Source organism: Grampus griseus, assembly GCF_964374135.1.
Source record: "Grampus griseus genome assembly, chromosome: 21".
Taxonomy (NCBI): Eukaryota; Metazoa; Chordata; class Mammalia; order Artiodactyla; family Delphinidae; genus Grampus; species Grampus griseus.
Genome location: NC_139015.1, coordinates 33,259,710 through 33,281,758, shown reverse-complemented (window position 1 = coordinate 33,281,758; position 22,049 = coordinate 33,259,710). Strand labels below are relative to the sequence as shown.

The 22,049-nt window shown below is 39.2% G+C and overlaps 1 protein-coding gene across 1 annotated transcript in view; it reads right to left on the bottom strand.

Moving 5' to 3' along the window:
• Positions 1–526: 526 nt before the first annotated feature.
• Positions 527–22,049, bottom strand: part of HOOK3 (hook microtubule tethering protein 3) — a 93,658-nt gene continuing 72,135 nt past the window's right edge. The window contains exons 15-22 of the mRNA XM_082680324.1: positions 20,510–20,650; positions 16,075–16,162; positions 11,370–11,404; positions 7,068–7,150; positions 5,880–5,980; positions 4,529–4,633; positions 3,630–3,701; positions 527–1,012 (exon numbers count right to left, since the gene is read on the bottom strand). Coding sequence (XP_082536450.1) covers positions 872–1,012; positions 3,630–3,701; positions 4,529–4,633; positions 5,880–5,980; positions 7,068–7,150; positions 11,370–11,404; positions 16,075–16,162; positions 20,510–20,650 — 766 coding nt within the window. The 3' untranslated portion in view covers positions 527–871. The remainder of the gene's footprint in view (positions 1,013–3,629; positions 3,702–4,528; positions 4,634–5,879; positions 5,981–7,067; positions 7,151–11,369; positions 11,405–16,074; positions 16,163–20,509; positions 20,651–22,049) is intronic.

Below are 22,049 nucleotides of genomic sequence, written 5' to 3'. Positions count from 1 at the left end.
CTTTTATATACTTTTATATGTGGAGGGCAGTTGCAACGAAATGTCAGCCCATTGCTAGAATCTGATCCTCAGTTACTGTGATATTCCAAAAAAAGAAGAAAAATGAACACACTGCCTGATTTTTTTTCTTCTGTAACTTCTCCCCAAATAACCTAACCAGTGCATTCACTTCTGCCAGCAAATAAGATAGTAGGAAATAATGAAATTCTATTTATGTTTTAAAAATAGTTTCCAAATCTTTGGACAAATTTAATTTCCTATAAAACAATGTGAAAACTCAGTTTTTCCCTCTAAATAGTTCTATCAGGTGCCTTAGGTAAGATCTGATTAGCACCTCTGCCAATGTATTTATGTCTTTGCAAAAAGTGCACTTGCCAACCATTTTACATAGTAAGTATGCAAGTTATTTGAAGTGCATTTGGAAAACAATTGAAAACACAGATTAATACATCATAAAAAGATTAATTCCCTTTAAACAAAGACATTCTTAGAAAGCATGGTAACACAGAGACACAATAAAGAATATAAATTGTATATCAATTATTGGCAGAAAATCTAATTCATTACAAAGCCTACACCATTGGGGAAAGGACATTTTCATACAAAGAAAAGTACTACACTAATATACAACACTTTTAATTCGGCATTTAAAAATTTTTTGGCACATTAAAAGGAACCAAAAGGACTACAAAATAAAGGACCAAGAAACTAAAACATTATAGATACAGAAGAGAGAAAGTCCTCAAATGGAAAACAACTAAATACATGAAATACAGACAAAATATAAGCTGGCTGAATTTCCTGAAATGTTATATGTAACAGAAGTATGCTTTGAATGCGGGGTGTTTTTTATTCTAATGGCAGGACTTGTCTACCTTGCTGTGGCTGGCTGGACGTGGCCCGGGTAAGACCTTCTCGTGCTGGTGGCTTGTCTCTGCCTCGCCAGGAATGACTGCCCCGAACCTGTACTAGCAAGTCTGTCTTCTGCCGCCTTTTTATGCAGAGTCATTCCCTACGTAACACGGAAAAAAAGTAATCAGTGAAAAAATAATGGAACACACCCTCACAAAAGAAAATTTCATCGCGCAGAATTTGTTACCTGACGACATAAGGCACAATTAGGAACGTTCACTCTGCTCATGATAGATTAAAATCTTAGAGACATTTAAGTTCCAACAATTAGGTACAAATCTTTTGGAAAAATTAAGGCTGAATTTTCTGAATTTACAATAACCCAAACAATAGATTATAATAGAGATGGATCTTTGGAATGCATCGTCCATACTCAATCATACATACTTCCCTTTCGAATCAAATGCATAAAGTGATTTTCCAAGAAAAAAAGGGCAATTGATTGGTAGCAGTTGATTCACGTGGGGATATGGAAATCAGAGGGTTTAGTTAGAATAGAAAACCACAAAAGCACTTGTTCTTTCTTAGGGTGGAAAGTCACACCAGGTATAATACATACCACCACGCTGCTTTTCTTCACAGGCACACTTGTTAAGGGAAGTTCCTGACGGCTGGCCCACACAGCGGGCCCAAGGAGCGCAGGGGTCCTTCCCGAGGACTGGAGAAGGAGGCCTACCCGCTTAGAAGGGGGACGAGCCCACCTGCCGGGCCCAGGGCACCTGAACGGGAGGGAGAACCTGTGGCGCTCTCTAAACGCGGAGGAGTAAACAGTGAGGACCCCGAGTAGATCCGGTAAAAAGGGTTTCGGTTCTCATTTAATAAGCTAGCGAAGAACCCTGGCCAGAGAAGCAGGAAGAACTGGGAGCGGCAGCTTTGTCTCACCGGTGATTGGAAGCGAGATGACGGGAGGAAGCGGACGCCGGCAACAGGGAAGGAGGAGAAACAGAGCCGGGAGAGAGGCGGAGCAGGCGCCAGAGGCGCTGGGCAAACCCGCACAGAAGGCAGAAGGCAAGACAAACCTCCCAACTCCCGTCAGCTCCAAGGAAACTGGGGTCATGGCTCTGCGTTTCAAACAGACCCCAATGCACAACATTCTCCACTCTCCCCACGAGAAAACCCAGGATGTGCTTTTTACTCAGTTTGGAATTAAAGCATTTAAGGATCTGAATAAAATGGACAAATCTGTTAATTTGGCTACATAAATTAACAATTATATTTTATTTAAAATATACCTTTTTAACTTTCATATTCTAAACAACTTATTCAAATTCTAGACTCCCCTTCAAGATCTCAGTATCCATCATGAGGCCATTCCCTGAGATACTTAACACCTTTTCCCAGCACTCACCATCCTCACTTCCAGTTCGGTTGTCTGGGATGCAGAACTTTCTGAATGTATGTATGAAGCTGTTACCGGCTACCCTATCTGAACATAACTTGTGTGATCCTACTGGGAGTTATTCCTTCACTCTCCGCAGAGCTGAAAACTAGGATTCTTCTTTAATACCACGTCACAGAATAAATCAGTTTTGTTCCATAAGAAACACAATATGTGAAGTCATAAAAATCAATCAGGTATATGAAATCACTAATACGGACTGAGGGGCAGAGCTCCCAGATTGCTAACATTAACCTTGAAGGAGGACGAAGAGAAAACAATGTGGGTGAAGTCAGGACTAGTTCCCAGAGACCCTCCTTAAACACAGGTTTTTCTTATTTTTTACATTTTAATTTTCAATTAATCTATATTTGTTAACAGTAATGGTAATGTAAACCCAGTATGATTTCCTTTTTTGTTTTTTAAAATTGTGATAAAAATCTTAAATATGTAGTACCAAGGCAAATATAAATGTGGACATGTCATAAAACTGTATGAAATTTTGACAAAGTTCAAATCACATTATTAGGAGACCTGGGACATGAACCTTTCAGACACAGTATCAATTATAACGGTAAAATGGTATAATTTACAATTGTAATTGTAAAACGGTACTGTGCCAGTAACACAACTACAGGGCCAGAGGGGTACGATGAAAGGAATCGGGTCCAACTTCCTATCTCAGGCAGCTAACGCTTTGAAAAGGCGGAGTGGTCTTATTGGGAAGAAGAACAAAGCAGAAAAAGAAGAAAAGGTCTAAGAAAAAAAATATTGAAAAAGTACAGCATTCTTCAAAATCCATAGCTCTTCATATCCAGAAAAGTCTTACTGAAGCCCAAAATGCTGATAAGCATTTATTTTCCCCTGCAATACATTTAAGATTTTTTGTTGTAAAATTCAATTTCAAAACCTTCAGCTGTTCAGGGTCTAAGACTGTGAACATTTACCAAAACCTGAGAGACAGTTAAACTATTTTCATTACAAGTACCGCTCCTGCAAAGGCACTGAAATAGTACCACAAAACAAAAGCTACCGTATCTGTGTTTAGATATTATTAAAGTTCCTACCACCCGAGAATAAAATGGTCCTGAGAGACAGAAATCTTTCTATCCTCTAGGACAAGGATAATGATGTGTCCACAATGTTCTAGCCCCGTTTACGGTGGTTCCTGTATCTGTTGTTTGGCCCTAAGATGAGCATTAGGGTTTTGTTAGTGTGTGTTAGGACAGTAATTACTTTCAGATTCATTTGGTAGAATTAATTCTACAGTAAAGGGAGTATAATAAATGATACATATTCACTGAATTTCGTAATATGTTTTGATGTGTTATTTTCTTACCATATTGTACCAGGCACTAACAATATATTTCTCCTCCATCTCTCTTTGACTCTTTGTTTTCTCATATTCTTTCTAAAAAGCAAGCACATGTAAGCATGTTAAGATGAAAAACAATTCAACATAAATAAAATACTCACAATAAACTATCTAAGTTCACGGGCACAACTCTACAGTCAGCTCTCTATATCCATGGGTTCCACATCCACGGATTCAACCAACCCCAGATCGAAAATGGTAAAAAAAAAAAAAACAACCAACCAAACAAACAACCAGGAAGTTCCAAAAACCAAAACTTGAATTTGCCACGCATAGGCAACTATTTTTTTTTAAAGTATGGATATCTTTTTTTAAAATTAATTAATTATTTTTGGCTGCGTTGGGTCTTCGTTGCTATGCGTGGGCTTTCTCTAGTTGCGGCGAGCCGGGGCTACTCTTCATTGCAGAGCGTTGGCTTCTCATTGCGGTGGCTTCTCTTGTTGTGGAGTATGGGGTCTAGGCGTGCGGGCTCTAGAGCGCAGGTTCAGTAGTTGTGGTGCACAGGCTTAGTTGCTCTGCAGCATGTGGGAATCTTCCCGGACCAGGGCTCGAACCCGTGTCCCCTGCATTGGCAGGCGGATTCTTAACCACTGCGCCACCAGGGAAGTCCCCATAGGCAACTATTTACATAGCATTTACATTGCATTAGGTATTATAAGTAATCTAGAGATGGTTTAAAGCACATGGATGATGGGCTTAGATTTTATGCAAATAACCACATTCACTACTTTCTACGAGGGACTTGCGCATCCATGGATTTTGGTAACTGTGACTCGTGGATGTTGAGGGACCACTGTGCACAGCAAGGCTTCTAGAATCGAAAATTTAAAAATCAAATGTCTTATCATATTACAGTAAACTACCTCCAATGAATAGAATTGCCGATCCCGTTCGTGGAGCTGATTTTTAAGAGCTTGTATTTCTGGTGCTGCTCCTTGATTTTGTTTAGGATCTAAAGTACGGATAACCTGCAAAAAGTAATAAAAGAAAAACTTTAAAAGTCTCAAACCCAAGGAGTGTAATATCTAAGGAAGCAGTCATTAAAAAAAAAGATAAACCTTATGAGACTCAAAAGTTATCTTACGTGGACACTTTAAAATCTGAATGCATAAAATGATATCCAGTTGTTACAATTCTTAATTATATAAAAATTTAAAATTATGTGAAAGAGTCAGTGATAAGAAGTAATTCTGGCTTGAAATTAATCACACTACAGCAGACACTACTGACATCAATCTTCCCTTTTCCGTTCCTCTGACTTGGTTCAGGGGCCTCTGCCTCTGACCAGATGTGCGAGGATGGAGCGGGTCCCAGTGGTCCACAAGCCCGTCTCTGTGGTCCTTCTCCTTTGCCAGACGCTGGGTTTACACACAGCCTGGTGACACAATTCTAGCTGGCCCACCAGAGGGCTTCTGGGAAGGGTCTTTGCTTTTTGGCTCAGCAGTTTTACTATCAAAAATGATCAACCCCATAGAAAACTTGAAAGAGCAGAACAATAAAAACCCATTTCCTTTAACCCGGATTGACCAACTGCAGCACTTCCACCTTTGTCTCATGACACATGACCCTCAAGCACTTCAACACGCATCTCCTTAGACTAAGGACATCCTCCCACAACATCTGTAAGAAAGTGAACCTCTCTATAAGTCATCACGATGCAGCCCAAATCCACATTTCCACAGGTGTCCCCAATCCAGGATCGCTGCATTTGGCAGGGAGGTCCCTTCGGGCTCCTTTACAGGAGAACAGCTTCTGGTGTTCCATGATGCTCCAGTGCCTATTTCTGCTTTCATAATGTGGATTCTCATCCCAAAGTCTGGATTTATCTGATGCCTTCCTGAAGGTGTTACTTAACTTGCTCCAGTAACCTCCTTTTCCCTGGGAACTGGAGCTAGGCCAGAAGCCCTGAGCACTGCCGACAGCAAGGCTCATCTGGAGACAGAGGCGGGCCCTCCCGCCAGGCACAGCCGATTTTGATAATTAGGCAAGGTGGGGCTGCCACTCATTTCCTACATAGAAGGGCGAGTCCCTCTTGGTAACGAGTAAGTAACCTGGGGCTGGGGCGACCTGTTTTGATCACGGCCTCTTGCTCTTTTTGTCGAAAGACTCCTCGTGTCCTTCTGTGTGAGAGGTCACCGTTCAGGCACTGCATTTTGAAACATCAGCGAAACACAATGAGAAAGTGCAGTGAGAGGCCCACAGACTCACACTTACACTTTTGGCTTTCTCTAAGTATTTTTTATATCTTTCTTCCATTTGCTTCATTTCCTCTTCTTTCTTCCGTAAAGCTTCTTGTAATTCTTCAATTTTTAAGGCTATCGGTGAGACAGTAAAAAATTAAAAATTTTTTAGACCTAACAACTTGAAAATATTTCAACTGACAAAATAGTAAACAGCTTTGAGAGACTGTTTTGTCTATACTTATATATAATTTTATTTTTTTAAATTCACAATTTTTTTAAACAAAAAGCTTTTCTTAGAAATAAACAAAAACTACACTATGGAAGTGCACAAATTAAAAAGTATTCATGGATGGCTGAAGGGATAAACAAAATGTGGTCTATTTACACAAATAGTTGATTATTCAGCCTCCATTCTGATACACGTTACAATATGGAGACATTATACTAAGTGAAAATGAAAGCCATTATGTGAAGTGAAAGAAGCCGGACACAAAAGGACAAATATTGTATGATTCCACTTATATGAATTACCTAGAAGAGTCAAGTGCATAGGGACAGAAAGCAGAACAGAGGCTACCAGGGGCTGGGAAGAGGGGAGGAGGGAAGTGGTTAACAGGTAGAGAGTTTCAGTTTGGGAAGATGAAAACGTTCGGGAGATGAACAATGGCTGTACAACAGTGTGAAAGTACTTAACATGTCACTGAACTATATACAATGGACTGGCCAAAAAATTCGTTCGGGATTTTCATCGCAACTCACGGAAAAACCCGAACGAACTTTTTGGCCAACCCAATACTTAAAAATGGTTAAAATGGTCATTTTTATGTTATGTATATTTCACTACAATACTAAAAAAGTAAAAGTCTGTGTCCTTCTCCCACATCCACAGAGAAGAATTGATAAAGTCAAGCTACAAACGGGTGTAAATATCAACCAAAGGAAAAGTCTGGCTGACTTAATGACACTGTGAAAAAAATTTCATAAAATATGCATTAGCATCCATCGTTAAGGAAAAACTCACAACTAAATTAGAAATTTAAGAAGTACTGTAAAGATGATTATGTGTGTGTGTGTGTGTGTGTGTACTCTTTCTGTGAACAGGGCAAATTCCTTAATTGCTAGAAAATATAATAGGGCCTATTTCTAAAAAAACCAAATTTTATTTAAACTCATCACTAGCGCTAACCAACTGAAAACTACGCTAATTGGGAAAACTCACAGCTGTTGTTGAATCTCGGCTCAAGGTCCTCGATGATGGCTCTCTTCTTCTGCAGCTCATTATTGGCCTCATGCAGCTTCTCTCTGTAACAAAAGATGTTAACACTCTTACCTACCACTGTTTTGCATTTTTTCACTTGAAATGAAAGATATAAATTCTTTCTTTATGGGATACACTAGCATAGCACACAAGTGCTATGAAACAAAGATGAAAAAACTAATCCAACATAAACGTATTTTCTAAATGACTAAAAAATAGAGACAAAAATCTCAGAGTTTGAAATAGTAGTCATTCTTTTATATAAACCTGCACAAGAGGTTAGAAATAACTTAATGATCTTTATTGTTTCTAGGAATAAGGATATCGTAAACATTAAATTTAAAACTTTGCTGAGGTTTTATAATGCAAAACTCTTGCAAAAAAATTGAAGCTCCTAAAATAAGAATAGAAAGAACAGTACACTCCAATAAAAAAGAATAAATTAATGGTACATGCACCCACATGGAGAGATATCATAGAATAATGTTGAATAAAGTCAGACACAAAAGGATAATACTATATGATTTTTTTTATATGAAGTTCAGAAAGTGGCAAAACTAACAAAGGGTGATAAGAGATCAGCAGTGGCTAGTCTGGGGATGTAATCAATTAATTAAAAGAGAGAACAAAGAATCCTGGGGTGTTGCTGGAAACATGCTATTGATCTGGGCTACCTGCCTATGTAGGAAAACACTCATCAAGCTGTAGACCTAGGAACTCAGGATTTGTATACTTTATTGTGAGGTATATTCCAATATAAAAGTAAAAGAATGAATGAACAGAAGTTTTTTCCTAGTATTTACATAATGTGTAATTCTCTATACTATTTAGTGCGGCACTCTGTAATACGAGAGGGAAAAAAGGCTGCAAAAATTGGAAAATACAGAAAACCACGAAGAAAAAATAGAGTACTTTGTTATATCTATTTCTGGTCTTTTCTATGCATAATACTTTAATAAATCTTTGTTGAGGGTATACAGACACACACACACACACATGCAGACATATGTTACACAAAATAAATATATACAGTTTAAATAAGAAAAACTAAGCCCAGTGAAGAAAAAGGTTAAGAAATAAAAATTATCCCAAAACCTTAAAAATGCCATGTGTTCCCATCTCTTTCCCAGCGGTAACCAAATCACGGATTTTAACCGTTCTCATGACTTTCGTGACGGGCCTCTGTGCATGTTCCTGAACACTACACATGGCTTAATTTTGCCCTGTTTTTACTTTACACATTAATTATACTGTATGTACTGTTCTGTGACTTCCATTTTTTACTTAACATGCTGTTCTTGAGATTCATTTATGTTCATGTGTTAGCCCTGGTTTATACCTTTTTACTGCTGTACAGTGTTCTATTGTTTGAATATATCCCAATCTATTTATCATTTTACAGTTGGTGATATTTGTATTGTTTCTGCTTTTCTGTGATTAAAAACAATGTTCTTTCTTGTTAAACACACAACTTGTGAGGAAAGAAGTGTGTCCAGACATTACCCAGCGCTCTTGAGCTCCTATGTTGTTTCTACTTCTGGCCATGAAGGTATGGATAACTGTTACTGGACTTGCTCTCCTGCTAATAACAAGTAGGAAGCTGGGCAAACTATGTAAAACAACTGTTTCAGAAGGTGGACAGTAAGCAGTACAAGATTCTGATCCTCAGAGAAAGAAAACCAGAGTGGGAACCCCTATGATCTCTCTGGCTTTCTGTCTGCAGTCAGGAGGAGATCACAGGAAGGGTGTGCCCATCCCCCTGAGCTGAGGACAAAGAGGTTAGAACGTGGGGAGGCAGATGCGGCTAGAATTTTTGGAGCACAGAGTAAGAGATGAAAGAGCTATGTAAGAAAAGATCACCATAAATTGGCATATGGGTGCGCTTAAGTGTTTGGATTAATACTAAATTGCATGTTTCTAGGAATGGACACCACGAGGTTTGTCAAGGGACAACTACAGAAGAATGAAAAATTACTGGGGCTCTGAGAGGGAAAAATCCCAAAAGTCCACACATTTGAGTTCCAACTAGTCAGAGTTGTGTTCTCACTGAAACTGAGACATTTGGTAGGGACCTCGAAGTACAGAGCTTTTCAGCTGGGGACAATTTTGCCCTCTTGGGGCTGTCTAGAGATAATTTTGATTGTCACAACTTAGGAGGGTGTTACTGGCTTCTAGTGGGGAGAGGAAAGAGATACTGCTGAATATCCTACAATGCACACAACCACCGCCTACAACAACAACAAAAAGTCATCAGAGGGAAATGAATAATAACTAAATAAACTACCTTATAGTCACTTTTTAAAAATAAATGTTTGAAACTGACAAAAAAAACCCCAAAACCCCAATGTTCTTTCACACTTTCTTCTAAATGTCTCCTGGTAAACATGGACCACAGCATCTCTGGGAATCTAGGGTATACATAGAAACGTAGAATCAATGGGTCACAGAATATATGCATGTTGCAGTTTACTGAATAAACTGATGTATATCCCTACCAGCAGTGGATGAGAGTTACCAGCACTCAACATCTCTGGCAATAGTTAGTATGTCTGATTCTTAAATTTTACCAATTTGTTGTGTGTAAAATAGTCTTGTTGTAGTGTTAAATCTGCACTGTCATTCATCTTTTGAGATGTCTGTGGGCTCTGTGGTAGGCTGAACTGTGTCTCTGAAAAAGATATGGTGAGGTCCTAAACCCCAGAACCTGTGAATGTGACACTATCTGGAAATAAGGTCTTTGCAGATGTACTTAGTTAAGATGAGGTCATACTGGATCAGGGTGGGCCCTAATCCAATTACTGGTGTCCTTATAAGAAGGCCACGTGAAGATGGAGAGAGAGGTTGCATCTATACACCAAGGAATACCAAGGGTTGCTGGCAGCCACCAGAAGCTAGTAGAGGGGTACATGGAACAGACTCTCCATTAGAACTTCTAGAAAGAACCAATCCTGCTGATAACCTGATTTCAGACTTCTAGCCTCAAGAACTGTTAGAGAATAAATTTCTGTTGTTTTTAGCCTTGCAGTTTGTGGTAATTTGTTATGGCAACCACAGGAAACTAATACAGGCCTCATCTTCACTAATAAATTCTTTTTGATGAAGATTTTTACCATGTAAATGAACACAGAACAATGGTTAGACAGTAGTTTTATGAAACCACAGGTATTCTATTATCTGCAATTAAGGGATGGGAAATGAAAAAAGGACAGAATTCAACACTAAATTCTCACTGCAGGTAACCTCACAGTGGCTGGAAGGTGATAGGTGCTGTTCTAGTATTTTAAGAACCTGCCCAGTGATAGACTTGCCCTAGGAGCGTCTCACTTTCCCATATAAGAAAGGAAAGAAAGAAAGAAAGAAAGGAGGAAAGAGAAAGAAAGAAATTAGGATAGCACGCAGCAAACTGCCAGACTATGGCCACTATGGTACCCAGGATGACTGTTTACCACAGTCTAACCCTGTAACGCTCCACCAGGCTGGCAATCCATGGGCACCCACACTCAATGTCTGCAAGGACAGAGTTTTGCCAGAAAGTGATAGGAAGGGTTACAGCAGTTACTGGGTGCAAGAAAAATTACAAAACACTCCTAAACATTGTCAACCTCAGATATGGAAGAAGGTTTCTTCTTCATGAGAAAACAACTGTAATATTTAAAAATTTAATCTTTTAGATCAAAAAGTCATGTTCAGGTATGTTTGCAATTCAAGGAAATGTTTGAAAAGCTGCTACTGATAAGCTTAATAATACTTTAAAACATTTACATAAAAAGGAAGCTTCAGCTGGCCAGACTCTAGAGCTGGAAAATTCAGCCCATGGCCCGTTCCTGCATAGAAAGCTTGGTTGGGACAGTCACAGCTCTGGTTTACATACTGCCTGTGGCCGCTCTTGAACCTCAGAGCTAAGTGGTTGTGACACAGACCACTGTCTGCAAAGCCTAAAGCAACTGCTCTCTGTTCCTTATAGAAAACATTTCTGACTGCTGATCCAGAGGGTCCCACACTCCTAACTGGGATCATTAAATACTATCGTGAAGACATAAAACCCTGGAATATCACTTGAGAAAACAGTTCTAACACAGTAATTGTTTTGATTTGAGGACCTGGGGTGAAGATGACCCTTTAGATACTATTAATGTCTCCTATAATCTTCTATACCTTCAGGGCTACCCATGCCACTGCCTAGATACTCTGTAACCACCAACACAAAACACTGATGTTTCACTGGACAATGTAACAATGAGCCTCAATAGCTTTTATACTTACAGATGTTCTTCAAGCTTCTTTTTTAGAAGAACTGACTGAAAATGGAAAATAAAAAAATAGTTTATTACTTAACATTTTAACTAATAAGCTAATTTTAAAAAATTAAGAATATAGTAGTAAATAACTGAGTGAGCCCTCAGTAAGTTCTCTGGTCAAAGAGCTGAAAATACACAATGTACCCAAGTTTATTTCTCTTTGATAAGGGAGACAGCAGCCTATAAGTGATAAAAACGATCAGTATAAAATACCCATAAACTGTATGTCTGAATTCTCTATTTATAGTCAGGGAAATGAATAAAAAAGCCACTTATGTACAGACCTAATATTCCTGGATGCAATAGGCAAGTAGAACTCTAATAATAATAGACGGTCCCTAAGACACTTTTTATCTGCTATATTTTCCTTGCATCATGGGATCAACTTCCGTAAACACTTACTGAATTAATCAGAAGTTTCTGATATGCACAGGTTGCAAACAGTTTATGTGACAGGATAGGAACGTGAAAGATGGGATATGCACAGCATTTAATATGCTGGAGAATGCAGCTTTGACTGGGTATTTAAAAAAAGAGTCTCCTGAGAAGCAGGAGATCAGAACTGACCTAAAATAAACAAAGAATAACGGCATTCCATACAGGACCACCAGGTTTCATAATTAAACTCAACGCTTGTAGGGTACACATTACTAATGAATTCTGTGAAACAGTTCACGTTGAGATAAATAGTTACATAATTAATTCAGCCAAACCCAAATAATACAGACTTAGGAAACAAACTGTCCCATCAGTCAAGAGCAGCACGGAGGGGAACATACCCGTCACACCGGGCTCTTCCATTTTCAGTCCCCTGACTTGATAGTGATTACTGTCATCGCTTATTCGAGCCCATTCTGACACAGCTCTGGAATATTCAAATGCACTTTTTTGCTGAGTATGTCAACTACAGCTAGGTTAGTGGACCACAATGTCCTCTACCACTGCTTCCCCCAAACATAGAGAAAGATGATAACCCTGTTGACTTTTTATTTTTTAATAAATTTATTTATTTATTTTTGGCTGCATTGGGTCTTCGTTGCTGCATGCGGGCTTCTCACTGTGGTGGTTTCTCTTGCGGAGCATGGGCTCTAGGTGTGTGGGCTTCAGTAGCTGTGGCTCGCGGGCTCTAGAGCGCAGGCTCAGTAGCTGTGGCGCACGGGCTTAGTTGCTCCGCGGCCTGTGGGATCTTCCCGGACCAGGGCTTGAACCCGTGTCCCCTGCATTGGCAGGTGGACTCTCAACCACTGTGCCACCAGGGAAGTCTCAACCCTGTTGAATTCTGATTACTGCTCATTCCTTCTCCAGTACAGAGGGTAAAATGAAAATACTTTAAAAAACACCTTAGCTTTAATTGTGCATTTCTGTCTTGATTAGGCTCTAAGCAAAATTAATTTTTAAATCTGAGATAATATATAATAAAATGATTATGTAATGAGCAGTTAATATGCCAGGCACTCACTCAAGTTTATCATGTGCACTGTCTCATGTCAACCTCACAACCGTGAGTGATACCAGCCCCATCTCATGGCTGAGGGAGGTGAGGCTGGGGAGACATTCAGGGGCTTTCCAGAGGCAGATCCCAAATTAAAACCCAGGCCTGCCAGACCCCGGAGTCTATGCACAGTCTTCACCTCCACTGAAGCCTCTCCAGTGGAAGACTGTTACTCATAAAATGTGGCATCAGGAGGCCAGACTGTGACAGCAAGCTAGCTTCAAAATACTTGATAAAAACAAACTAGTTATAACAATGGGGGTAGGAGCGGGATGGGAAAAAAAAGGAGCAGAGTTCCTTTTAGCCTGACTGGTTAGGTTTTTGATATCCTTTAAGTATCTTAATTGTAAAGGGCATAAACCTATAAGTAATATTGGTATATTCCTTTTGCATAAAACTCCTGTTAATTTAAAATTTCAACCACATCAACTATGATGGCAGATAATGTATAAATCAAAAAACTCTTCAATATATAGAAATGAATAGGAAGCCATACTTACAATAGCCTTGAGCAGAAACCATGCCAAGAGACAGAGAGGACATATTAGTATGAAGCAAACACAGCAGCCAATAGAAGGAACGATTTAGTAATTCATGAACAGAAGTAAAAGACACGCATTTTTTTTCAAAAATGTACATTTTTCTTTCTTCTATGGTCTCCTCATCCTGTCTTGTTCTCTGGAGTTTTATACACTGTGGCTAGCTCAAATTATCCATATGCCTGGATATAACAATGCTTTTCTGCTTCCATGCTAAAAATAAATGACATAAAAATAATAATAAAAATGTGCAAATCACGCTACTCTGACTTAAGGTCACATGAAAGGACTGTGCTTTTGATAACAGAAATGGGCAGAAATTACGTTGTTCTTTAGAGAGGATCAATTCCATTTGGCAGGCTGCTTGCTCTGTGCATTACATATTCCTGAGAAGCAACACTGTAGGTTGGGTGAAAAGAGAGGCGACAACAACATTGAACACCTGCCGTGGGAAGAACCACACGTCGTGGGTCACACTTTTCTCCACATTATGCTGAGCCCGCCTTCAGAATGAGGCAAGTTTCTATCTGAATCTTTACAGAGAAAACAGCTCTGAGAGAATTTTCAAGAATTTAGAGAAACACATCTCAGCATCTGAGCAGTCAAATAAATTGACTAATTTATGCCAATAGCACTTCTAGGCCTGGGAACTCATTTCTGAAATATGGCCTCTTAAAGCAATGACACACAGCATATTTAATTAGATTTGATAGCCACAGTGATATCTAATCAGGTTATGTAAAAAACTGTTTTACAGAATAAATACCTTTCTGTATGTTTAAATATAAGTAAGAACAGCAAGTATAATGGTTATTAGAGTCTAACACTAAGGTTGAGTGGATACTGATGTTTCGCCATTTTTACTTCCTAGGATCTGCACACCCCTCCCCTCTCTACCATAACAAACCAACAGAAAGTCTCCTCAAAGTTTTCGAGACCAAAACGAAGTCTACATTTACCTCAGTTTAAGGGACCTAGTGATTTCACTGAACTAAGAAATGTTACCCGCTTTGGTTCACTGCTAAGACCCTCTTAGTTTTACTAGTATTTTCATACACGAATGGTGGTTTTGCTTGTGATTTAGCATTCTGGATAAAGGCATGCTTGAAAGTAAACCATGGTATTTCAAACTAGTTCCATTTTAATAAGGGGATGATGTGGTTTAAATGTTGGTGAGAATTTTAGGAACTGGGAATCAATGTGGGGATCTAAGAAGAACTACCACCACATCAGAGGATAAATTACAGCCCATCATCTCAGAGAGCACGCTGCCAACATAAGCCAGATGGGTGCATAAGAAACTCATAAAATTAGGTCACCAGTGAGCTTTTTATACCTCACACTCTCAGGTTTTAAGTAATATGCTGTTTTGTTTTTACACCCTCTTACGTTACTAAGGCTGGACGGAACTAGATGTGTCTACAGTTTTGACGCTGAGTGCCCCAAATGACTCTAACAATGAAAACAACCAAATAGGTTTATACTCAAAAGCCAGAGTTACTCCGGCAAAAGGAAAAAAGTTATCAACTGACTGAAGCAAAGATTAAACTTCAGTTGTTATCCCCTCTTCACACTGGTTTTGAGCCCTTTTACAGGAGCAGCTCTAGTGTATACAGCTCATTAAATGTAAGGGATTTGCAAAACATGATTGATTTACGCCTGCATCAGAGCCTGACTACTATGAGCTGCCCCAGCTCACTGTGTGGGGCGGTGAGCATGGCGAGGTGGGGAGGACCCTGTTCCCGCCTCGGCACACTTACTCTTTTCTAGGTGAGCGCCCGCCAAGCAGGCAGGGCTAGGGCAGAGGGGCAGAGTGCTAAGCGAATATTAAAATAGGGCAGTGAGCTTATATTTGAGAGAGAGAGAGAGAGAGCGTGCGCACAAGCAGGGGCAGGGGAGTGTGTGTGTGTGTGTGTGTGTGTGTGTGTGTGTGTGTGTGTGTGACAATGTGCGTGTGAGTGTGTGTGTATCTGTGTGGCGGGAGGGGCAGGGGGAGAAAGCGGGATTCATAAACCTAGAGATGGTAGCATTTTAGAAATGGCATTATTTTCTTTTTCTTTTTGCGGTACGCGGGCCTCTCACTGTTGTGGGCTCTCCCGTTGCAGAGCACAGGCTCCGGACGCACAGGCTCAGCGGCCATGGCTCACAGGCCCAGCCGCTCTGCGGCATGTGGGATCTTCCCGGACTGGGGCATGAACCTGTGTCCCCTGCATCGGCAGGCGGACTCTCAACCACTGTGCCACCAGGGAAGCCCGGCATTATTTTCTTAAAATCAATTTTACAACAAACATTGCTACTTGAACATGTTAAGTTTCTATCAGCATTTTTTTTTTTTTGACCAGAGGGAAAAACCTATACTCTGAATACTGAGGTGAGCACATGTAAAACATAAAACCCCAATTAATTCTTCAGCTGATAACTACAAGTAAACTTCTAATTCCCAGCAGGATGAATCTGAAAGAGACAATAAAGTACTGTCTGGTCCTTTTTATAAAGAATGTTAGTAAAAGGAAAACACTGTTTCTTTTCTATAACCACTATAATTACAATTATTTTGATATAGACCATCAAATAAAAGTTATAGCTTTTCTTAACATTATGAAACTGTTGGACCATCACTGGTACATATTAAGACTTACATCTTCTGCCTTTGAGCCTTGATCCTGTAAAGATTTTTGCAATTCTTCAACTTGTGACTGTACTTCTAGAAGTCTTTGATTCACCAGCCTAGAAATCAAAGGTACATTAATTTTCCAAGTTCTGACTAAACTTATGCCTTTTGCCTTAGGTTTTCACATTGGTTCGAGAAACAGTATAATGAGAAAAACAAAGTCTCATGTTATAGTCGTAGTAGCTCACTTTTCTGGTTGTTTTTTGTATTGCTTAAAATGTCTATAATGATATCCAATGCAGTGTTTTGGTGGACACATTTTGTTGAGCTGGTATATTTATACACATATATTTATCTGAAATTCACTTCACTATAGGTTTGTTCAAACTGAGTGTCAGGCACCACACTCAGCATAGTGCTAGCAGACCCTTGCACTCGAATTTAGTGGGGAGACAAAATGTAAAGAAATAAAATACGAGCTAAATACTTCAACACAGCACACAGAGGTACACACAGGAGTGACGGCTGCTCAGAGAAGCTAGGACTGCACCTAACTGCGTGGAGCAGCTGGGCTTCACTTGAATGGAGACCAGACAGTAAATAAAACGCTTATGTGGTTAAGGGTGGAAAGGGGATTCAAGACCGAGAATTCAGCATGTCCAAAGCACACAGAAAGGGAGCGGGTACAAAGAGTTCAGGAACTGTATGGCTGAAGACCAAGTTATGAGGCGAAGGAAGGCTGGAGATGAAACCAGAGGAGAAAAGGAGAGGCTGGGACACCCCTCTGAGAAATGCAAACGTATTTTTATTTATCCTATAATCGGGCCTAAAATTTTGTTGGGATGGGAATAGCCCAGCCAGCCTTTAAAAATGCTGATTCTGGAGCTCAATCCCCATAAATTCTCTAGAACATTAGGATGCAACATTCAGGGGACCAGTAGGTCTTGGACGATGTGGAAGGATCAGACAGTGTTTCAGAAAGATCACGCTGGTGTGAAAGTGGAGGAGACCGTCTGGGAAGCCCCACCGGGGCCGGCACAGTGATCACGCCTCCCCCTAAAACAGAAGGGGGCAGAGGCGGGGTGCACGGAAAATGCAAAGGAATACAAGGAGCAAAAAGTAACTCAGGAGTCCGGTCTGAGCTACCAAGGACCATTTACTGAGAAAGGGAATACAGGAAGAGCAGGCTGAGAAAGAGGCACAAAGGACTTCATTTGGTATTTGTCGAAAATGAAGTGATGAGAGATGCCTGTCGAACAGCTGGACACCTGCACCTGAAGGCCAGCGGGAGGGCTAAGCCGACCCTCCAGACCCAAGAGCCGTTCGGCAATGACTGAAGCCACGAGCATGAGTAACAGTGGCCAGAAAGAACGTGAACCAGCTCGGAGGAGGAACAAGAGGGGCCACGGCAGACCACCAAGCAAAGGGCTGAAAGAGGAGCCTCGCCCTGGACAGCAATCCAAGGACTGGGAGAGACACAAGCGAGGGCTGTTCCTGAAACTGAGAACAAGTCTGCGGAAGGGGAACCGATCCACAATGAAAACAGTAAAGAGGCGAGGAGAGATAAAGTCCTAACTGCTCCCACTGGACTGGCTAGTGAGTACTTGAGTAAAAGCCAGATTGCTCCCAATTAAGGACAAAACAGGGCAATGAATATTTAGAATCCAAATAGCCAAGAAGTTCAGTAAGAAATTTTTTTTACTCAACAAGTGACAAGAAATTCTTACTGTAAACCTCTAGGTTCTATAATTTAGTGAGAATCACAGTAAAAAGGCAATAAATCTATAATAATAACTGATGTTTTTCACACAAAGGAATCTGTTTTTTCACTCAGTGAAAGAATTATCTGAAAACTCATATTCAATATGGAACAGAGGTACATAAGTACGTTGCTGACTGTAAATTTGTTTAATTTTCTCAGGAAGCAATATGAAAAATATATCAAACTATAAGGCTATTTCAACTATCCATCTTAGACATTTTTGAAATTAATCAGTCAAAAAATATTGTTACTAGGTGGAGGCCATCATAAATGTCATAAAACATAGTCTAACATATCGATTAAGGCATGGAGCATACATGTACACACACATGTATGAACCTATAAAAATATATCTAAATATATACGAAAATATTTCAACTACAAAATAAATGAGGATTATAATGCTGACCTCATGGGGTTGTTTAGAAAACTAAGTAAGATAATATATAAAGGGTGTGCACATAGCAGGTACTCTATAAATGCCTCTACTTTCTTTCTCCCCCTTCAAGGGTTTAGTTAATCAACATTTTAATCCAAGTCTAATTACATATAGTTGTCAAGGGGGTGTAGGGAGAGGGTGAGCTTGAGATCACAACCTACTCTGAGAGGGAAGGGAAGGAGATCACGCGTGCTTCCAGAGAGCTCCCCAAGCCGTTCCAGTACGGCTCCTCTCTCGACCCTTCATGCCTCTCCTTACATTGCTTGAGTTCAACAGGTGTTACAGATTTTAACAAATACCAACTTGTTGGGAAAACTAACTGGAAAGGACTTTGGAGGTTTACTACAAACCTCTCCTTCTAAGGTGACATATGGTGGTGAGCAAATAGTATTTAAGGTCGTACAGTTATGAGACTAAGTAGAACTGAAACTCTGCTTTCTTGGTGCTAACCCAGTGCTGTCAAAGAGTAAGAGGTTAAGGTACAGACCAGGTAATGTAAACACTTACTAAACTCAGTAAGAACAAACTTATGATAACTCACTTAAGAGTAAAGCATCCTGTGAGGAGAAGACAGGGAAAAAAACGTTTTATAAATGTGGCAGAAGATAAACTGGCAAGAAAGAGGTTAAGTAGAGGCTTTGGAGTCTGGTAGCCTGGGTCTCAGCCCAAATTCCTACATGTGTAAAACTTTAATAAAGTAAGACCGCATGTTTAAAACACTTAGCACAATGTTTGGAACAACGCTGGAACATGTTTGGAACAGCAGTTTAATAAATGTTAGCTGCTCGTATTACTAGTATTACTGTTACAGATCATAATACCCACAGATGGCTATAATCTAAAGGTAAGTTATCATCAGTGTTGTAATTTAATAAACAAACACAGCTGTGAATAACAGGGATTTAGGAGGTAACCAGTCATCTACATGCACGAGTCCTCTACGAATGACAGCTAGCTGTTCTATTTTGAAGGAGAAAGAGTAATAGCTGTAAGGTCTGTGACAAACAAGGCAAAGTGTTACAGAAAACGTTGTAGGTGTTGATTCACTGATAAGAAATTAGTGTTGGGAGAAGGCTCTCCCCACTAAGATGCTAAAAGACAGTGGAGGCCAAGGATGAAGGGGGTAACTCAAGGTGCCCTCACCATGGGCTCTGCATGACTGCCTGCTGTTTTCTACAATTCCCATTCCTCCTCCTTCTCTTTTTCCACTTTTTCTAAGTATTTTAAAAAAGTATTCATTATCTATGCTCCTAAGAAATGATATAAAAATGTCTCCTTACATTTATGCTTAATTATGCTCTAATAATCACCCTGGTATTTACAGTGTGCTGATTCTCCCTCAGCAGCTTTAAAAATTAAAGTTACAGGAAGAAGGGTAGGATATGTAAAACTATCGTAACAATTTTGACTCTCAAGACTGACTCACACCTGGGAAATGCCAAATCAATCAGGCAGAATAAGCAAAGAATCTGTAATATCACAAAAACTGTGAAACTATTTATAAAATTGTCAAATCCCTCACAAATCACAGAATATCACAGCTCTAAGAAAAAGAAAAGACATCATAGGTCTGGTATTTAAGAAACATTTCCAAAAAGGAAAAGAATGAGAGGATTGTCACAATAAAACATAAAAGTAGCCCTTGCCAGCACAAGCTACTGGTTTAAAAGTAGTTTGGACAAACTGCCTACTGCAACACTCTTAAAACTTACAAGCAGAAAAGTGATGTTTTGTTAAATTTGCAGATTCTAAATTCTCAAAATAATTGAATTGTTCATAAAATGGATGACTTCCTATCAGAGTCACAAGAAATAACAGATTAAAAAAAAAAAGCCCTATCAATTGAATCATGATGGATCCTACTGTTTTCCTCATACCAGTCAATTCTTTGAAACATTAGCTTGTAAAAACAGGGTAAACTCTACTAATATAAGCATGACTATGAAGTAAAATTGTCTCGAAAGACTGTGAATAAATCGTGACTTTTTTTAATCCTCTAGTTTTAATTAGTGATTAAAAAGGGAAAGTGGTAGGACTTTGGTATCATTTTGCCAGAAGACAAGAGCTAAAGACGGGAATGCTATTACAGAGAGACTATACTTTTGGGCAAATTTGCCCGTAAGTGGAAAAAAGTACTCTTGAAATGAAATGGAATAACACACTTTCACTTTTCAAACCACAACTCAAACCTTTGTTTAAGGGAATCAAAATCAAGGTAAATAGAGAAAACCGGTGTCTAAGCTGCTGCCACATGCCTCCTACCTGTTCTCTGTCTCCAGTTCATTCTTGCGTAGGCTGGCATCATCTAGAAGGCTCTGCAATAAGGCGATTTTTTCATTGTCTGAACCCTCTTGGTTAATTTTTAACATCTTATTCTCATGCTGAAGACGAATAAGTTTCTCCCTGAGAGCAGAAGAAAAACAGATTAACGTAGTTATCAAAATCCAGCTATGCACTGTTATAGATTTAATACATAGAACAGAAATGAAAAACAAAGTACCTGGAAAAAATTTAGCTCCTGTTGTAACTGGCTGAGACATTACATTTCAGGTCTTAAGCACTTTCTTTTTAGAATGGACAATCTGAAGATAACAGAATCCCCATACAGCATGACTTGTAATGAATGAGGTTTCAAAATCCTATTTCCTTTCTGATTTAAGCATTTAAGCTGTGAATGATTTAAGCACTTAAGCTGTGAATGCACCTATGGTATTTGTTCTTTGATTCTCGTCAACAAAACATCATCTCTAATGCTATGCTCTTACATTACCAATAATTTGGTGGCAAGATGTAACATTCAACGAAGAATGCCTTCAAGACATGCAGTCCATCCATTCCTGTAGATACGGTAAACCTGTAGTCTTGTAACAAGACAGATTATCAGAGCCAGGTTACTGGACTGCATTGTTTTGGGCTCTTTGCGTGATGCCAAATGCTTACACTGAGGGATGCTAAAAGCAACAGCCACACAAAAATTGCCACTGTGAATACTGCAGGGATGATATAATTGAACATTAATTCACATGACAATATCATTGAAGATATACGTCTTGAAGATAGAATTCGTCCTTTATGTTAGAGAGGGTCATCTCTAGAGGGCCGCATGAAGAAGATATTACTATCCATACCAGATGCTATGAAAAACTGTGCTTCTCATGGAAAAAGAAAAAAAAGCGAATATCAAACACAAAAAAAACATTCTGCTCTTATTTTGTAAACACTGTAAACCTTATAAAATACTTTAACTTTTTCTATTGAAAAGATGAGAGTCAAATCTGTAACCCAACTCAAGCAGTTACACAGAACTTGATATATTTTGTAAATTGAAAAAAATGACTTCATCATATTTGTCAATTACAAAGTAAAACAAGCTCATTGTAGGGTGAAAAAAAGATAAATGAGAAGAAAATACAAACCCTCCATAACCCTGCAGTGCAAAATAATTACTGTTGAAATACAGCCTTCTAACTTTATGCATACGTACAAACATGCAAACACTTGTAAAAATGAATCTTACAGTACCTGTTACACTGGTATCTGCTATTTACACTTAACTTTTCACAATCTTTTCATAGCATTAAATTTTATACTTTAATATTTTAAATGACATGTTAAAGTATATAGACGATCATTATTTAATTCATGCCCAATTATTGGGCATTTAGATTATTACCAATTTTGAACTTCAACATGTTATTAATGATTAGCTTTATAAATATCCTTTTGTGTATATCCTTGGGTATTTCCTCAGAATTAATTCTCAGACAAGTAATTTTTCTGTCAAAAGATAGGCACATTTTTT